Source organism: Panthera pardus, unplaced genomic scaffold (assembly GCF_024362965.1).
Source record: "Panthera pardus isolate Hobbes unplaced genomic scaffold, ASM2436296v1 HiC_scaffold_17, whole genome shotgun sequence".
Classification (NCBI taxonomy): Eukaryota; Metazoa; Chordata; class Mammalia; order Carnivora; family Felidae; genus Panthera; species Panthera pardus.
This window is the reverse complement of record NW_026526732.1, coordinates 15172917-15193230: the sequence shown is the minus strand read 5'-3', so window position 1 is coordinate 15193230 and position 20314 is coordinate 15172917. Positions and strand designations below refer to the sequence as shown.

The window sequence follows — 20314 nt, the reverse complement described above, 5'->3', positions numbered from 1 at the left end:
CCAGGCTCTGAGCCGTCAGCACAAGCCCGACGCGGGGCTTGAACTCACGGACCACGAGATCGTGACCGGAGCCAAAGTCGGCCGCTTAACTGACTGAGCCACCCAGGCGCCCCAAAACATATGCTGTTAAAAACAGTTATGCAGCTATTAAAAACAGGTGATGAAGAACTCCAAAACACATTAATAAAAAATACAACAAGGTGGTGGACAATGTGCTTACTGTTCATGTTATATATTATTATTTTTTCACAAATATATGTTTACATATGCATAGGATACTTTATTTTTTCAAATGTTTATTTTGAGAAAAAGAGAAAGAGAGTGCTCACAAGCAGGGGAGAGAGAAAGAGAGAGAGAGAAAGAGAGAGAGAGAGAGAGAGAGAGAGAGAGACTCCCAAGCAGGCTCTGTGCAGTCAGCACAGAACCGGAAGTGGGGCTTGATCTCATGAACCATGAGATCGTGACCTGAGCCGAAATCAAGAATTGGACGCTTAACTCACTGAGCCACCCAGGTGCCCCAGCATAGGATATTTTAAATTCTTCTTGTCCCCCTCAAAGACAACATGCCCCAAATCCAGCTTGTGAACAAAAACATGCGCAGATTCCTGTCATATGTACGATCTCATTTAATTTCTGCATCAACCGTATAAAAAAGATACTAATACTTTCTTTTTTAAATATTACATATTACAAACCTTCAGGTTTGCTCAATTAATAGTTGCAACTACTAATGTTAAACCCTCCATGCCAAGGCTCTGTTGTACAGGGAAAAAGCCTAAATTTCTTATAATGTAGGACATCCTTGGTCACCTGACCTTTTCCTGCTTCCCCAGATTAATCTCTTAGCTCTTTCATACCTCTAGCACACTGGTCTGTGTTCCTTCACTCTGCTCGTCCTTTCCATGTTTAAGACTCTCTTCCAGTGATGTTTCACACTCCTGTTGAGGAAAAGCCTACATTTCTTAAACTATCAATTCAAATGCCACCTACTAGGCTAATCCTTACCTGGCAACATAAATGGTTCTCATCCAGCCACAGTTCCCAGCTATACTTTCTCCTGTATTTCAAAAGCACTTTATACAAGCTGTTAGACCCGACTATATTATTTTAAGGTTATGAGCATATTGAGAGCAGAGGCCCTCCTTTTATTCCCGTAACTAGCACAATGCCTATAATACAGTAGCAAATCAATAAACACTTAGAAAAATCATTTACCCGAATCTTAGTCATTTTTGGTTACCCATAGGTTGAAGAACTATTTTTTAATTCTTTTTAAGTTCCAATTAGTCAGCAGCGTGTTACATTAGTTTCAGGTATATGATATAGTGATTCAACACTTGTGTACGTCACCCAGTGCTCATCGTGACAGTGCACTCCTAAATCCCCATCACCTATTTTACCCGTCCCCCTCACCCACCTCCCCTCTGGAAACCATCTGTTCACTATGGTTATGAGTCTGTTTCTTGGTTTGTCTCTTTTTTTTCCCTTTGCTTATTTGTTTTGTTTCTGAAATTCCACGTGTGTGTGAAATCACATGGTACTTGTCTTTCTCTGACTGACTTATTTCACTCAGCATTATACTGAGGGAATGTCAGTATAATTCATGTCACTTCATGCATGTTGCTGCAAATGGCTAGATTCCGTTCTTTTTCATGGCTGAATAATAGTCCATTGTTTATATGTACCCTTTCTTTATCCATTCATCAGTTGATGGACGCTTGGTCTGCTTCTATATCTTGGCTACTGTAAGTAATGCTGCTATAAAAATAGGGGTGCAAATAGCCCTTTGAATTAGTGCTTTTGAATTCTTTGGGTAAATGCCCAAAAGCGTAATTGTTAGATCTCAGGGTAGGCCTATTTTTAACTTACTGAGGAACCCCCATACTGCTCCCACAGAGGCTGCACCAGTTTGCAGTCCCATCAACAGTGCATGAGTGTTCCTTCTTCTATACATCCTCACCAACATCTATTGTGTCTTGTGTTGTTTGTTTTAGCTATGCTGATGGGTGTGAGGTGATATCTTGTAGTTTTGATTTGCATTTCTATGAGGATGAGTGATGTTTATTTAGTATCTTCTCAGGTCTGTAGGTCATCTGTATGTCTTTGGAGAAATGTCTGTTCATGTCTTCTACCCATTTTTTAATTGTATTCATTTTTTGGTTGTTGAATTTTATAAGTTCTTTATATTTATTGGATATGTCATTTGCAAATATCTTCGCCCATTCAGCAGGTTGTCCTTTAGTTCTGCTGATTGTTTCCTTTGCTGTGCAGAAGCTTTTTATTTTGATGTAGTCCCAGTAGTTTATTTTTGCTTTTGTTTTTCTTGCCTCAGGGGACCTATCTAGAAAACCAGTTGCCATGGCCGACGTCAGAAAAGTTACTGCCTGTGTTCTCTTTGAAGAACTCTGTATTTAACATGGCATATTTTGGAATTGAACAGTATGTCTCTTCTAAGAATTTGAAATGAAATGTTTCATTGATGGAAAACCTTTTTTTGTTGGTTTTGCCTTCTAGAATTCAAATGAATGTTCATGCTCCATGAAGAGAAGGGGCTGCAGTTTTTTGTGACAGATTTGGAGCCAGTAGATTTTTCTTGAATGTGAACCTTATCATGGATCTGAAAGTTTATCTGTGCTTTAATACTTTTTTTTTTCTTTTTATTTTCTGTGTCTTCATAGGAACCAGGGAAAATGTGTAGAGGGGATGGTGGAGATCTTTGACATGTTGCTGGCTACGTCATCTCGATTTCGCATGATGAATCTCCAGGGAGAGGAGTTCGTGTGTCTCAAATCCATCATTTTGCTTAATTCTGGTTAGTTGATAACATGGGGGAATTTAATGCTGGGTTACTGGAAGAAAGATTTACTTGTATTTTCCGCCAGATACAGGCTGCCTGTTACCAAGGCATAATATAATTTGAAAGAAACAACTGACGCACATTTAAAATAACCTGTTGTCATTGTAGACCACTTAGGGAGGTGGAGCCTGTCCTGGTCAAATCCGATGAATGAAGAACAAAAATTGGACGTTGAATCAAATGGACTTTTCGTTGAAATGTTTGCATCCTTTTACAGATACTGGGGATGTTTTTATTCTATTATTTCTATTCATATTTTCGGGTGGATGTTTTTATTAAAATGGAACTGGTGTATAGATATATCTGTCGATAGCTATATGTGTCAGAAAAGAAGTGGACCAAGTGACCAATATCAGTAAGGATCCAAGAAGGAAAGAGGCTTATTTGAGATTGACCGTGTTTCTGGTCAAAACTGATTAGGTGACAAATATAACTGGCTCAGAGATAGAAACACCTGCTCCTAAAACTGAGGCGTGTGGAGTATGGTAAGGTGGTCCAGCTGAAAAGCAGTTCTCATTGGGTCTGTTGGTGTCCAAGTCAACTGTGTCCTCCTACTGATTCATTTGACAAAACTTAGCTGAGAGCAGCATCTGGGTAGGGGATTTCTGGTTTGTTTTGTTTTTGTTCGCAGTAAGGTTGGCTGTTGTGTAAAGAGATTCTCCAGGTCACCCAGATGGAAAGTATGGCTTAGCACCCTGTTCCTTCTGGCCCTCAGTATTTGGATTTAAGCACTAGATATCCAGTCTGTAGGACCCAAAGCTCAACAGTTGGGTGTCAGCCGCACAGTTTTAGCCTGGACCTTTACCCCTATGCCTGGTTCTGTTGATGCCTCTGACCTCATTCTCACATAGAAACCATAGTTATTTTTAATCCCTAGGCCTGATTTGGATCCAGATGCAGTCTCCAATTTCCCAATAGCTGAACAGCAGTTTGTATCGATCACATATGTAGATGTTTTGTGTCTCTCTGATGAACGCTAACCCCTTTGCACCTCCCCTAGCCATTTTCCACTCCCCTTCCCCACCAGCGCTAGTCACCTGTATCCCTGTGTCGCTTAATGGTTACCACAGTAATCATTCCCACTTATCAACCGGTGAATGGAAATCTGTACTACTCCACGAGGCAAGGACTGAATTACAGAATGAAGTTACATGAACAATGATGTGATCCACACTAAGGAAGTGATTACCACTCCATTCAAGTTTCTGGTTCCACTCACATGCATTGTGCTTTTCATTTGAGTCATTTGTCCAGCGTGTCGAAGGGGTCAGATCCCACAATGGCTCTTTATTGGACGACAGTTCTGGGAGCAGTGCCACTCGTCTGCACAGCGCCAGGTCTTGAACCTGCTCCTTCTTCAGTGGAGGGCTGGCACACACTGACGCTTCCATGTGGGCAATCTGGAAACTTCGGGGGAAACAGGCCTATCAAGGCCTGGGACTTCCCCCGCCCCACCCCCCTCCACACTTTTACTAGGAAATAATACTCCAGACAGGAAGTGAAAATTAGCCAGAGTTCTATAACCAACACAAGTAAATGCTCTGATCTCAGTACCCAAAAATATTTCCTTCAAATCTGTGTAGCCTCTTCCTACATTACCGTTCTGTTCCTATGACGGGGTTTTTTTTTTTTTTTTAATATTATATATATATAAAAAAGGCAAGACTTTTGCTATGAAAATGTTGGATTCGTAGACCCAGGTGTTTTAAATCCCAGAGGAGAAAACTCGTCAGCCCTCACAAGAAAGTCTTTTGTTAAAGACTGGCCCCAGAATCTCAAAACATATTTCCCACTGCAGGATTGGCCCCTCCACCTGACTCTCCTCCCACTGGGTGAACTTTCCTACTCCATCCTGGTTCTTCTACTTATTTCTCAGGATCTTCTGTGAGCTTCCTTGCACTGATGGGTTGGAACACTATTTTGGAAACACGAAGCACTATATTTTGACAGGGTTTACAGCTGTCTTTCTCTTGAGACATCGGCGCGGCAACGCGTCTTTTCTATCGAGGACGGCACTGCTGGCTCGCGAGCAGTAACAAAACAGAAGCTGTCTCCCAACCCGTAAAAAAGGGAAACCACTCTTTTTACTCCTGAAGTGAGCTATGTTTGGAAAAGCAGTTTCTGCTGCTGAGCACAGCTCCAAGTGTCTCATATTGTTCCTGAAAAACAGAATCAAAGAGGATACGACTTTAGCACAATGATAGGGTACTGGGAGATTTTTCAGAGTGAAAAAGCAGTCAGTCATATGAGGGTTACCACAGTCCTAACAATCTTAGTCCACAATTGGAGGTATGGAGCTTTTGAAAAACTGAACCAATTCATGACTCCGATGCAGGGCAGTTCTTCACTTGTCATGAGACAAAGAACAAAGTGACGTTCGTTCCAGGAATCTCTTGACAGAAGCTGGACAGGATTCAGGAAACCTGAGTAGGAAGATGCTTTTCAGATTCCTGGGAAACAAGACCTCAGTGTGTGGGGGGAACCTCGGGTTCTGTGTTGAGCCCCTGTCACCAAAGTCTGAGAGGGTGTGTTTTACATTGGCCTTGACTTTGGGGCAGAGGCACAAGGGTAGTTGAAAAGTTGTTCCATGGCCTGCTAGGAATGACTTTCAGCAAGACTCAGGAGGGTCTCCCAAATGCCAGAATTCCCATGGGAAGCCCCCTTCACAGCTGTTTGGGAATGGGAGATACTCATCGTGATTTAAGAATAATTTATTACCTTGCTTACAAAAGCCTAGAATCATCCATAGGACAAACACTATCTTTCCACTCTCCACTAAAGGCCAGAGGCGTTCCTGGTTGATCCAGAGATGCCTTTGCAAAATCAATGCCAGCTTCAAGGCATTCTGAGAACTAGCTGGAACAGAACTCAAACAAGGGAGCGGAGCAGATGAGCTCAGGCAAAAAGGCTGAGAGGGAACAGTGGCGGGAGGCGGGGCTGGTGCTGCAGAAGGGGACCCTGGACAGGGAAGGGGTCATCTGTGCCTGTTTCCTGTATTCCCCCTACCCGGTGGGGCTTCAGTCCTTCTTGATAATTCCAGTGTTTTTAATTCTTCCAGGCCCAGCTCAGACCTCATCTCATTCAGGAAATCTTGCTACCACCCAAGTCCATAATGAGCTTTCCTTTGCTAGACTTAGTTCATTGAGCCAGCACCATACAACCTAGCAGTTGGTCAATGGTTGACTGATTTCATTCATTTGTTCAATAATGCAGACACTTTGTGCCAAATACACAAAAATGAATGTCATAGGTTTTTGGCTTATTTTTTTCTTTCAGTTTTTAAATTTAACTTAGATTGGTTCTTCATGCATGTATATCCTGATTTCCCTATAAACTATTTGTACTTTTTTTACATTCTTCACAGTCTCTAACCTGTGAACTGTTAACAGGTGTTATACCGTCTATTGCTTTAATAGATGCTTATTGGCTGGACATGACCAGGGCGTTGTGGAACGTTCCCATCTGTCACATGCTGGTTCTACTATTATGAAATATATCATCCTTTTCAGATCCAGATAATATCAAACTATTAAATGGGAAAAATAATGTCCATTTCCTTGGGCTACTGTGAGCTAAGAGGGAAACTATATATACAATGTCTAATGCAGTTTTTGGAACACAGTAGACTTCCATCAGTGACAGCTATCATCATCACTTGGGAATCTCTGGCTCAAAAGGAGCCAGCCCATGCCTTTTTTTCAATATAATAAAGTGCTTTAGTTTAAAGGTTTCTCGCTAGGCTTAAAAAGTATGCAAGGACTCAAGGGTGATAATAACAATAGAGACTGAGACTGTTCCCCTGACAGTTGGTTAATTGTACTGTTTAATTGTATTGAGAGAAATTTTAGAGCAAGATTGATCTCATGGATGATAACTGATTGTTAATTGAACCTAAATACTGGCTGACCTTAATGAAAACTCTGCGGTGAGCCACCGACAAATCACAGCGAGCTCATTCACCTGTTCACTGTGTTTCTTCTCATGCCCCTCCCCCCGCCACATGTGAGTCCCACAAACTCTTTCAGAGTCCACTCCCGTTTGGATCACTACCCTTTTAGTGGGTGTTTTTCAAGACTCAGAGAAATTCACAAGTCAAAGCCCAATATGTACAAATATACAATAAATCTTTGGTTTGGCCTTCAGCATTCAACTTAATAATTCTTGATTCCCCTTTTCTGAACCTGTTACAGACCACAGTTCTTTATATTCCCCAGTAATTCCAAACACTGTCACACACCTCACGCCCTGGTCACTTTATCCACCCATCAGACCCCCAGACTCCAGCTCCCCTGTCCCCTGTGCCCCTCCTGAAATGTCTTATGCTACGGAAATATTGTATTGCTGGTTATCGTCTCATCAAAACTGTCTTCAGACACCATTTCCCTTTCCACTGGTGGAGTAATAAAGAAGAGTAAAGGTAAGAAACAAAAAACAGAAAAGCAAATAGCAGCAATGCAGGGTGAAAAGGAAAACAAAATACCAGAAAGAATTATGGCCACATTTCTAAAGTGTGTACCCTGGTGTTCATTTAGAGAAAAAAGGGATATGGAGTATTGAATTGGCATGGATACTTTAAGCATAAACGTAAAAACGATGCGCTCTCTTGTCTGTCATCTAGTTCTGCTTTGTTAATATAGTGAGTGTTGTCCTCTTGGTGCCTCAATGGAACCTCCGATGCTGAAGCTATGGCATCCATTTGCTTCATATGTGTTCACCAGAGGCCACGCTCTGGGCAGACGAGCATTTACTTCATGACCAATTATAACCAGCTCTCATCACAAGGAATATATGCTCTGTCTAGAGCTGAATTCTTTACACTGTTAATTATTAAACAATTATTTAGAGCAGTTATATTTTTAAGTGGGAAATAAGACAATGACTCAGAGTCCCTATATTTAGAGGAAAGAACATTTTAAAAACATATTGGCGATAAACAATGAGGATCATTAATTCTCAACAGTTGAAGGTTTCTGACAGGCACAGGCCTTTGAGATTGCGAATGGACACATTGTCAGCTATGCTCTGCTGTTGTTGTCACAGTGGAGAAGATTTAATTATATTATCTCTTGAGTTCTTTGTAATGCCAAGCTTCTTCTCCAGGGAGCCTTCCTATTGCTATGATTTTGAGATAAATACCACTTCATAATTAAGTGGCTCATCAACTCCTTCTCCCTGGCTGACTAGATTCTATAGGCAGTCTACTCAACTCTTAGAGCCTTTCCCTGCTACTAACTTCTGGTGCGGCTTGAAACAAGACTTGTGTCTCCACTGATTTCCTTGGTGTGGCGTGGACTTTGTCATTAGAGAGGCCTGGCATTCTAGACAAGCAACTCTGTCACTTAGGGGATGAAGGACGCCCTTTGATAAACTGCTTCTCTATGAGAGGAATCTCTGTGTTCTTCTTAGCAGATAGATAACACATAAATTCCTGGCTGGAAATTCTGAGGTGGGATTTCACCCCTGCCATTTGGGGTTAAAAAATTGTATTCTCATGACCAAAATATCCTTCTTGTGAATGACAGCCTTAGATCCCAGACCAGGTGGATTGGGTCCTGTATCATGTTACAGACACGTCTCAGAGCTTCTGTGGAACTGAGGAAGCCAGCCAACTTCTTGTAGCCTGGGAAAGACTTGGTTGGGGGAGTCCCAATATGCCTTTGTGGGATGAGTCAAAATGCAGCAGCTGTTGGGAGACTGGAAATCCTTGCAGTGTTCCAATACGAGGAACAGTTTTACATTATATTCAGAACCTCGGGGAGGGACAGCTGCTTATCATTTTATGCTCACAAGAGCCCCAACAAAGGGGGAAGCCATCTTCTGGGTCCCTGATTCAACCACCCGTTGGACCCACCTACTCCAGGGTCCAGAAATCAGTATTCTTAAGGCTGACCCACTTAAAAGGAAAAAATGCCACAGACTCCCCTAATACTGATGCAAAATGTTCTTGTTCTTTGTATTATAATGCTGCTGAAATATGAATAATCATATTTATTATTTAAATGGACAACCAAGTATAAACTTCCTTTATAGCTCTCATATAAGTACAAAACCAAAATAAACTCACAAATGAAATACAAACTAAAAGACAAAGCGATGATAATGTTTTTTGCAGCAATTGAGTTGCTGTTTATAACATGCTTGGGGTAGACCTCTGGTCTGCTGGTCTACCAAGCACTCTTGTGATGACTGCATTCCCCCACCTCTTTCCTGTGTTCAGAATGATCACAAAACCTCTGCTTGTGTGCAGCATGCTGTGACATCATCTGGCTTTGGCAAGAACACGTTGGTTATGTATTTTGTTTGCTTCCGTTCTGTATTTTATTTATCTGAGATACTTAAAATATAACTGTTGGATTTGAGGCAAGTGTACTGATGGAAACTGTGTTACTCAGGAAACAAAAATTACATGGATTATCTAGTTTGGTGAGTGTCAGTGCTTCACACATTTCAATCATCTGGGGATCTTTTAAAAAACGTCCCTATGCTTCAACCAGGGAGTCTGATGTAGTTGATTCAAATATAATTCAGGTTCATGAGTGTTAGTACTGTGTAAAGCTCCCCACCAAGACTTCAGTCTCATCAGGTTTGAGAACCATTGATGTAAGTGATTCAGAACATTCTGATATTAATGTCTTAATGGTATTTCTTAGATATCCTTACAATGAAAGCACAAAATCCTAAAATTATAAGACAATTTAAAGACCTTGAAGAATAAATTTTTAATTCTCAGGAATATGTGAAACCTCGTTTGAAAACTACTGGTATAGATGATGACATTTCAGCTACATTAGAAGAGTCTTCTAGTGTATCATGAAACTAACCATTCTGCAGAGTGAGGAGGCAGCCGCTCGTGCTCAGAACTGTACATAAAAGTGAGTCAGAGCTGGGGCCACAGATAATAGACTCATTATTTCAACATCATGACATAGGGCTGTGATGTAGATAAGCATGTGACAGGAGGATCCCTGCATGGGAACTGATAGGTCAGCTAAATCTCGAGGAGGAGCAGGACTTAGCCGGAGTCAGAAGCAAGACAAGGGGCAATGGCCTCACCATTCATCTAGCAGTGAGGATATCAAGTCACTGGACTTCTCGTCGTTTGTTTCCTCAACCAGTAAAAAGAAAAAATAAACAGTTCTGCCAAACTTATGTGTTTGTTATGACAGAGCAAGATAGCTTAAAAATATAAACATCATATCATCATTACTAGTATAGTCTTTTTTTTTTTCCAAAGGGAAACTATTAGGCAATCAAATATCCTACCAAGATGTTGGTGTCAAGATCTCCCTGTTCTAATCAAAGGACTAGAAGTACACTCAGGGCCTATATTTGGAAGGGCCTTAGGTGCCCTCCTTTCACCTTCATGCCCGGCCTCTAGTTTAAAAGTGTTTTGACACTTCAACTGAAGAAAACCATGAGAAAAATGACAATAAAATCCCACTAATATCTCGAGCTCACAAGTAAAATAAAATATTGTTTTTAATGGGTTTATCTTTCCCCACAAGATGCTCATTGAATAAGTAAAAGCCATGATAGAATGTGTATGCTTCCTGAAACATTTCAATGGAATGTCGAACTGTCCTGTAAAGTTTTAGTCTAAACCAAACATCCCTGCACTTGGTTGGAAGACCCACTTCTGGTCTAGCCTTCCACTCGTGGCCTTGTGGCTCCATACTCCTTCTCTGTTGGTGAAAGAAAGATGGGGAAACAGACTTCCTGCTGCAAGTTTCTGTCTTCCCATCCCCCTTCCCATGGGGCCCCTGAGCACAGCATTCCTTTAGCTTCCTCCAGCACTTTCCCCGAGAGGGCGTGTGGCTACTTCTGTATGTTGAGGTAGATTCAGACCACCTCAGGCCTATTTTCTCTGAGTTTTTACTTTACATCTACTTTTTGGGTTTGAGTTTTCTTCTGGCATATAAGAAAGACATCAGTACCCCCATGGAACCAAATGATATCCATGGCTGTTATAAGCTATTATTTGTTAGCTTAACTACCATTTACTGAGTATTCACTACTTTCCAGGCATGTGCTAAGTGCTGGAAATACACAGTTGCCTTTAGTTGCCTTATCTGTAGTAGTTTTTACCCTGTGGTTTCCACGAAGTGAGGCACGTGGACTGCTCCCTGGCACCTAAGGACTGTTCCATCACGGTGACTCAGTGGTCATACCAATAATGATAGTAATAGCAGTGATTACTAAGGCAGTTCCTACCTCAAAGTCCTCATGGTCTAAAGACAGAGACAGATATAAAAAGAGAATTTATATTTTAAAAAAGAAAGTTGTGATTATAAAACTTTATGTTCAGTTGAGGTCACTTAAGAATACCAAATACATTACTAAGGAAATCAACAACAACCCAAAGCCAACCAACCATCCGGACATTGCGATGTACCTCATTGCAATATAGTGGAAAGGGTAAGAGCAGGAGACTCTGGTTCCATGTTCAGATCCCCTTTCTCATACGTCCTAGTTGTACGACTATGGACAGGTGCTGCTTACACCCTTTGTGCTTCTGTTTCCTGGTCCATGAAATGGAGATCATAATAGCACCTACCTGCTAATATGAGTTCGCTCTTAAAACAATGCCACTTAGACCGACACTCCATTTGTGTGAGGTAGTATTTTCTTTCCTTGACATACTGTGAATATAACCATATTTGTATTTACGCATTTTAATTAGTATTATACTCATGTACTTTCTTTAAAAATAAGATTTTAAATGGCTGCGTAATCATGCATGAGGATATAACATCATTAATTCCACAACCTGATGCTGTTAAACATTTAAGTGCTTTCTCTTTTTTGGTGTTATAAATTATGCTTGCTTTGCATTCTTTCATTACGTCTTTTGCCTACATTTGCTTATGGTTTTTGATGTTTGTAGAAGTAGAGTCGCTCATAAAAGGCCATAAAAATTCTTGTGGCTCTTGATACATGTTACCTACTGTTCCAGAAGGCTTTATCAAATTACACTTTTACATGAATGTAACCTTATCATGCAACGTGAGAGACAGAGGTGAGTGCAGACCGCTGGCCAGTTGGAGAGAGCAGATAGCTTCCTCCTGCCCAGCTACTGCCCTCTTTTGTGAAAGACTCATAGTCAGCAATTTCTACGTAGGTCATATTATAAGCATCATGTTATGAACCTCCCAAGTTCACTCCTTTTGAAGCAAATTATCACGTAGAGAATTTTGTTTATTTTGTTGTCTGTATAGATGCCTGTTGTGTTAAGTTTCAGGTTTGTGACTTATACAGACATTGTGCTGGGGAACTACTCTTCTTCCAAACTGCCAGGGTGCACAAAGAGCTGGCATTTTTGGTCTCACCTTCTGCCCTTGGTCCCTTCCACTGATTTTTTTAAAAGTGGTATTTATAAAAAGAAAGACACCAGGTTGAATGGCTGGAAGGGTCCCTCCCTTCAAAACTCGTCTAGGGAAAAAACCTGGTTCCTCCAGTGGTTTCGTTTGCTCTGGATTCTGGGCCTTTGTGAGATTGGCATACCTTTCCTAGCCCATAATGAGTGTAGAAGAGGCAGCTTACCATGTGAACCCACTACTGCTCCAGACAGGCTATTCATTGGCTGCTGGTTCAAGAGTGCCCTGTCCAATGCTGTTGATGCCCCAAGGATGCCCCAAGTACAGGCTAGTCTCCAGATTCTCACAACTGGAAGCAGACAGATGCTGGGAAACCTGGTCCAGCTCAGAACAATAGTCAACCCTGAAGATGGCTACGCATGTGTGTCAGGAAGGGACTGGCAGGAGCAGTTTCTTTACTCTTTCAAATTGGCATCAACAGCAATGATGAATTAACCCTGGAATGGAAAATTCATTTTCATCTTGACAGGTGAAGTATCCGCCCTTTCCCTTAGTATAGCAAACGTTACTCTTTTTTTTTTTTTTTTTTTAATTTTTTTTTTTCAACGTTTTTTATTTATTTTTGGGACAGAGAGAGACACAGCATGAGCGGGGGAGGGGCAGAGAGAGAGGGAGACACAGAATCGGAAACAGGCTCCAGGCTCCGAGCCATCAGCCCAGAGCCTGACGCGGGGCTCGAACTCACGGACTCACGGACCGCAAGATCGTGACCTGGCTGAAGTCGGACGCTTAGCCGACTGCGCCACCCAGGCGCCCCGCAAACGTTACTCTTTGAGCGAGGTAACATAACCTTCACATTCAGTGAAAGCCAACACTCAGGACCTTCTAGCAAAACCTTAATGCTGCGCTTTCTTTGCATTCCAACTTACAAGTCCTCTGGGGACAAAAAGCTAATCCTTGAAGCTGATCTTTTTTGCACTTAGACATGTAGTTCAGGTTATTGATGATATGTCAGAAGTATTTCCCACTACGAAAATTATTCTCAGGGGGCACCTGGGTGGTTCAGTCAGTTAAGTGTCCCACTCTTTGTTTTGGCTCAGGTCACGATCTCACTGTTTGTGGGTTCGAGCCCCGTACTGGGCTCTGCGCTGACAGCATGGAGCCTGCTTGGGATTCTGTCTCCCTCTCTCTCTCTGCCCCTCCCCTGCTTGCTGTCTCTCTCTCTCAAAAATAAATAAATAAACTCAGAAGCTTTAGTGGCAAATTTGTTAGTTTTACTTCTTGTCAAAATAGCAAGCCTTGAAGAGTTTCAGAAATGGGAACAGCCTTAGGGATGATAAAAATATTATGAAAAGAGTCATAAGTAATATCCCTACAGCAAGCTCCTTATTCCTTGGGATTTCCATTCACCAGCTGTGTTTCTCTCTCATCAGTCCAGGCATTGACAAAGCTCATGAAATAATAGAAATGAAAGGGGCTTTGATTTTGTATTTTTAATAACATTTTTCTCCACCAAATTATGAAAATCATACATGCCCAACACAGGGAACTTGGAAAATACAGAAAAACCACCAAGAAAAATAATCTCCTAAGGAATCATAATTCCGCCACACAAAAGTAATCATTGTCAACGGTTTGTTGAAAGTTCTTAATTAAAGAGACTCTTAGAAGATGTCTGTGTGCACAGTGTTCCTTCCTTTCTCCACGCTGTCCTGCACAGTTCTGAAAAGCTGGATTGCTCCTAAGTCATTCCAGGAAAATGATTAGTTTTTTTCAAATATCTCTGGAGGTGAGTCCTTTGGCAACCATTTATAGTTTTTCACAAACCTTGCAGTTAAGAAACTCTTTGTGTAGCTTCTGAGCAGTGGACTGGGTGTGAAGGATATTTGGGTTCTGGCTCCAGCTCTGACTGACAGGGTGATCCCAGGGAAGCCCAGCCCAGCTGCCCTGCCTAAAACCCCTCTCAGCTCTTTCTAGCATCTACTAGCCTGGTTCCCTAACCTCTTGGAGCCTGTTTCCCAATGATTAAAAGTAACTGAAGTGGAGCAGGTTTGGGAGTTTCTTACATTAAAAACTTTTATTTTTGTTTATTTTTAATAGACTTTATTTTTTTGAGCAGTTGTACATGATAGAGCGGTTTAGAGCAAAACTGAGTGAGAGGTACAGAGATTTCTCCTCTTCCCACACTAACACCTACTATCAAAATCCTTCACCAGAACGCTTGATGTACCATTGATGAACCTGTATTACACACCATTATCACCCAAAGTCCACAGTTTACATTAGTCACACTTGGTATTGTACGTCCTGTGGGTTTTGGCACATGGAAAATGGCACATATCCACCATTATAGTAACAGACAGCGTGGTTTCACTGCTCTAAAAATCCTGTGTTCTGCCCATACGTCCTCCCCGTCCCTGCCTTGAAAACCACTGATCTTTTTTTGCTCTCTCCATACTTCTCCTTTTCTTAGAATGTCATGTAGTTGGAATCATACAGCATAGAGTCTTTCTAGATTGGCCTCTTTCACTTAGTAATATGTGTTTAAGATTCCTCCACATCTTTTGATAGCTTGATAGCTCATTTCTTTTTAGTGCTGAATAAGATTGTATTGTCTGGATGTACTATAGTTGATGTATCCATTCACCTACTGTAAGGCATTTTGATTGCTTCCAAGTTTGAGAAATTATGAATAACAGTGCTGTACATATCCCCCCCCCCCCCCCCGCCGGCAGGTTTTTGCGTGGACATAGATTTTCAACTCATTTGGGTAAATACCAAAGAGCATGATTACTGGATCTTATGGTAAGGGTGTATTTGGTTTTGTAAGCATCTGCCAAACTGTCTTCCAAAGAGGCTCTGCCATTTTTCATTCCTTAGAGTTCCCGTTTTCCTATATCCTTGCCAGCATTTGGTGTTGTCAGTGTTCCAGATTTCGGGCTCTCTAAGAGGTGTCTTGTTCTAATAGGCAGTTCCTTAATGACACATCATGTGGAGCATCTTTTCATGAAAAAAATTTTTTTTAATGTTTATTTATTTTTGAGAGAGAGACAGAATGAGAGGGGCAGAGAGAGAGGGAGACATAGAATCTGAAGCAGGCTCCAGGCTCTGAGCTGTCAGCAGAGAGCCCAATGAGGAGCTCAAACCCACGAGCCATGAGATCATGACCTGAGCTGAAGTCGGATGCATAACCGACTGAGCTACCCAGGCGCCCCTAGCATCTTTTCATATGCTTATTTGTCATCTGTATATTTTTCCTTTAATGAGGTGTCTATTCAGGTCTTTTGCCTATTTTTTTGAGTATAGTTGATACACAAAGGTTATGTTAGTTTCAGGTGTACAACTTAGTGATTTGACAAGTTCTTACATTATGCCATGTTCACCACAAATACAGCTACCATCTGTCCCATTACATCACTGTTACAGTATCACTGAATTCCTTATGCTCTGCTTTTTATTCCTGTGACTTTCTCGTTCCATAATGGGAAGCCTCTATCTCCCTCTCTCCTTCACCCATTTAGCCCAACCTCCTAAACCTCTTCCCTTTTGGCAACCATCAGTTTTGCTCCATGTTTATAGGTCTGATTCTGCTTTTTGTTTGTGTATTCATTTTTTAAGATTTGATTTTGAATGGAATCATATGGAATTCGTCTCTCTTAGTTGGACTTGTTTCACTTAATACCCTCTAGGTCTATCCATTTTTGTCTCAAAAGGCAGGATCTCCTTTTGATGGCTGTGCAATATTCCACATTTTCTTATTCATTTGTCTGTTGGTGGACACTTAAGTTTCTTCCATATCTTGGCGATTATAAATAATGCTTCAATAAACATAGGGGTGCATACATCTTTTTGAGTTTGTGTTTTCCCTGGGTAAATACCCAATAGTGGAATAATTGGATCATATGGTATTTCAATTTTTAATTTTTTGAGGAACCTCCATACTGTTTTCCACAGTAGCTGCACCAGTTTGCATTCCCATGAGGGTTCCTTTTTGTCCACATTCTCATCAATACTTGTTGCTTCTTGTCTTCTTAATTTTTACCCATACTGACAATTGTGAAGAGATGTCTCATTAGGGTTTTGATTTGCATTCTCTAATGATTAGTGATGTTGAGCATCTTTTCACGAATCTGTTGGCCATCTGTATGTTTTCTTTGGCAAAAGATCTGTGCCAGTTTTCTGCCCATTTTTAGTCAGGTTGTTTGTTTGCATGTGTGTCTGTTGAGTTGTATAATCTCTTAATATATTTTGGATATTAACCCCTTATTGTATATGTCATTTGCAAAAATCTTCTCCCATTCAGTAGGTTATCTTTTTGTTTTCTTGATGGTTTCCTTTGCTGTGCAAAAGCTTTTTAGTTTGATACAGTCCCAATAATTTATTTTTGCTTTTATTTCCCTTGTCTTAACAGACAGATCTAAAAAAATGTTGCTATGTCTGATATTAGAGAAATTACTGCCTGTGCTCTCTCTCTTCAAGGATTTTTATGGTTTAGTTCTCACATTTAGGTCTCTAGTCCATTTTGAGTTTATTTTTGTGTATGGTGTTGGTGTTCCAGTGTCATTCTTCTGCATGTAGCCGTCCAGTTTTCCCAACACTGTTTACTAAAGAGACTGTCTTTTCCCCATTGTATATTCTTGCCTCCTTTGTCATAGATTAATTGACTGTATAAATGTGGGTTTATTTCTGGGATCTCTATTCTGTTCCATTAATCTGTGTGTCTATTTTTGTGCCAGTACCGTTCTGTTTTGATTACTACAGTTTTGTAGTATATTTTGAAATCTGGGATTGTGATACCTCCAACTTTGTTCTTTCTTATGATTGCTTTGGCTATTCCAGGTCTTCTGTGGTTCCATACAAATTTAAGTATAATTCTTCTAATTTTGTGGCCCATTTTTTAATTGGGTTGTTCATTTTCTTATGTTGACCTTTAAGAGTTCTTTGTATATTTTGCATAAGAATCCTTCCTCATCAGATATGTCTTTTGTAAATATTTTCTCCCAGTATGGCTTGCCTTCTCACTTTTTAGATTGTTGGTTTTTAAATGTTCTTCTGTTTCAAGACTTGTGTTCCAGAAGGAGACTCTGGTGAAGGAGGAGAAGCTGAGTGAGTGAGATCCAGCCCCACACCTTTATTTCTTCTGCTTCCAAAGTTTTACTACACCCAGTTTATATATGAAGTTTTTATAAGAGGTTCACAGTTTTCAGGGGTTTTGATCCTCAAAATAGTTTGAAAACTACTGAATTAGATGAATGTAGGCCCCTTTTAAATCTATAATTCTGGAATTCTGTGTCTCCTTTTTGCAATGTAATATAACCTTTCTCAAGGAAAAATGAGATAAACCTGTCATGGTCATGTGACACTTTTTTGATATAATTTTCATCTACTGTAGTGTTCACTTGAAATGGAGAAACTGATAACCCTAAGGAATATGTGCCATTTAGATGCCCACTTGTCTCTTCAGAACAGTAATTTTTGAAACTAATTATCTCTTCCGAAGTAATCAGAGGGAACTATCAGCCATTTCACTTTTATATCTAGGTAAAAGGGGAAAAGTATATCTGAAATTTTGTGACTCTGGAGATAAACATACAAGTCAGAACCAAGAATGTGCAACGTTCATCTGTTAGCAACCAGTGCTGAACATCATAGGGTTTTGAACAGTTGTGCTGTTCAATTCAGGATGATGAGCTCACATGCATTTCAGCTTATTATATATTCTTAGATCACACGTCACTTTTTTTCCTGGATTTGAAGCTAAGTCATTCAGATGAATGTTTAATGATGTTTTGTAAACATTTGCATTCACACTAACACTGTTTATTGATTTGGCAGAAGATGGAGGGATATCTTTTTCATTTTTTTATTCACATATTGCCTATTCCACAGAGAATTTGAAATGGCTTACTAAGTTTTATGTAATGCAAAGGGAGTAGACCAATAATTGACAAAATCTGTAAAAAAGGAAAATAAAGTGAATAAAGTAATAAATCCAGGAACCTAATTAGTGCACAGAAGTACATCTGTACAGCTCTTAGGAATGGGCCACAAATTTGGCTCTAAATCTCCTTCACTTGGCCAAAGCACAGACGAGAACGCATTCCATTATAAGGTTCATAGACTTTTAATAAAAATAAAAGCAAATAGACCAGTTGTATAACATAAAACACTCTCCTTCGGGCAAATCTCTACAAAGTCTATTTCTCACAATTGGGACTGGGTAAGGATTGTTCAACCAAGAATTCAGAGTGTTTTATACTCTGGTGAGAGACCAGATGCAGATAGTTTGGGTTGCCAGTTAGGGGAAGATCCATATGTTTTGAGATGGATCAGCTGGACAGTGGCCAGGTGTAATAGCTTCCAATGAAAGTTGTTAACTGCACACAGTATCTGACAGGATGAGTTAAAACCCTTACCAGTTGTACCAAGGATGAAGGTCAAGGGCTGGATTAAGGCATTGATAGGCAATAGGGTTTATAATGTGGAGTAGAGAGTATTCAGGTACACCAGAACAGGAGCCCAATCTCTAATCTGCCTATCATTTTCCCTTCAAAGTGTTTTGTGCAGATATCCAGCCATATTATGCCTACTGCTACTGTGTAATAAATTACCCCCAAAACATAACAAGTTAAAAAAAAAAAAGTTTGGATTCTCTTGGCCATGAATTTGTATAGGGTACAGAATGAACATCTTGTCTCTTTTCCACAATGTCTAGCGCCTCAGATGGGGAGCCTCATAATGTTGGGATAATTTGGTAATTGTAGGCGTGGTCATCTTGATGTGTGCCTTTATTCACATGGTAGCAATTGATGCTGGCTGCTGGCTAGGACATCAACTGGAGCTGTTGACTAAAATGCGTACCTATGGTTTCTCCCGTAACTCCCACACAGCCTGGTGCAGCGTACCTCTTAGAAGGTGGCAAGGGCTCCAGAAGCAGCTGTCCCAGCTGACAAGGCAAAAGCTGCATGGCCTGATAGGATAGCCCCTTAGAAGCCACACAGCATCACTTCCAGCCCTCCCCCTTTTTTTTAATTACAAGCAAGTCATGGGTCCACCCAGACTCAAAGGAGGGCATAGATTGGACACCTCTGTGGGAAGAGTGTCAGGATCATGTTGTTGAGCAGCATGTTGGATAGGAGATGTTGTAGTGGTCACATTGGAAAATACAGTCTGCTCCAATGTGTAAGAGCTGTTTCCTGCTCTGTGTTGTTGCTCCATTGCCCTTAAGATGCCAAGCAAGAAAAGGAAAGGTCCAGGGAAATGAATTTATGCCGACTATTTTGGCCTACCTTCCCTGGGGAAAAAATGAAACCCTCAAGGCCAGGCCAGCTCCTTGGGACTAGGAATTCTGCGTGGAACCTTGTGAATAGATTCCTGTGTGATAGATGGGCTGCACATTTTCCATCAAATGGCCCTTCAGGGGCTCCTGGGTAGCTCAGTCAGTTAAACAACTGACTTCAGTTACGGTTCGTGGGTTCGAGCCCTATGTCAGCCTCTGTGCTGACAGTTCAGAGCCTGAGCCACCTTTAAATTCTGCATCTCTCTCTCTCTCTCTCTCTGCCCCTCCTCATTCTGTCTCTCTCTCAAAAATAAATAAATATTAACAAAAAAAATTTTTTTAATGTCCCTCCAGAACATCTTCTTGACCTCAGAAACCTCGTAATTGACTGTTTGAGGGATTGGAGAATCAGAACCCAGGCTGCTTCCTTCTATATTACTGATACAACTAACCTAAATAAGGCTTTTAAGCAAAACATAGATCCATAATGAATTTATCCTAAAAGGTATAAGGCTAGAATATTATTTATTACAAAAATTTTTAACTGGAATTTTTTTTAATTCGGGTATAGTTGACACACAATGTGACTTTTTTTTAAATGTTTATTTATTTTTGAGAGAGAGAGAGAGACAGAGCACGAGTGGGGAACGGGCAGAGAGAGAGGAAGACACAGATTCTGAAGCAGGCTCCAGGCTCTGAGCTGTCAGCACAGGGCCCGATGTGGGGCTTGAACTCATGAAGTGCCAGATTATGACCTGAGCTGAAATCAAGAGTCAGATACACAACCGACTGAGCCATCCAGGTGCCCCGGCACAATGTGACATTAGCTTCAGGTATACAGGGTAATGATCAACAGGTTTGGAC

General features: G+C 40.8%; 1 protein-coding gene across 4 annotated transcripts in view; it reads left to right on the top strand.

Annotated features, from left to right (window-relative positions):
- Positions 1 to 20314, top strand: part of ESR1 (estrogen receptor 1) — a 421083-nt gene that overhangs the window by 385231 nt on the left and 15538 nt on the right. For all 4 annotated transcript variants that reach the window (XM_053904374.1, XM_053904373.1, XM_053904372.1 and 1 more), the window contains one exon: positions 2679 to 2812. In XM_053904374.1, coding sequence (XP_053760349.1) covers positions 2679 to 2812 — 134 coding nt within the window. The remainder of the gene's footprint in view (positions 1 to 2678; positions 2813 to 20314) is intronic.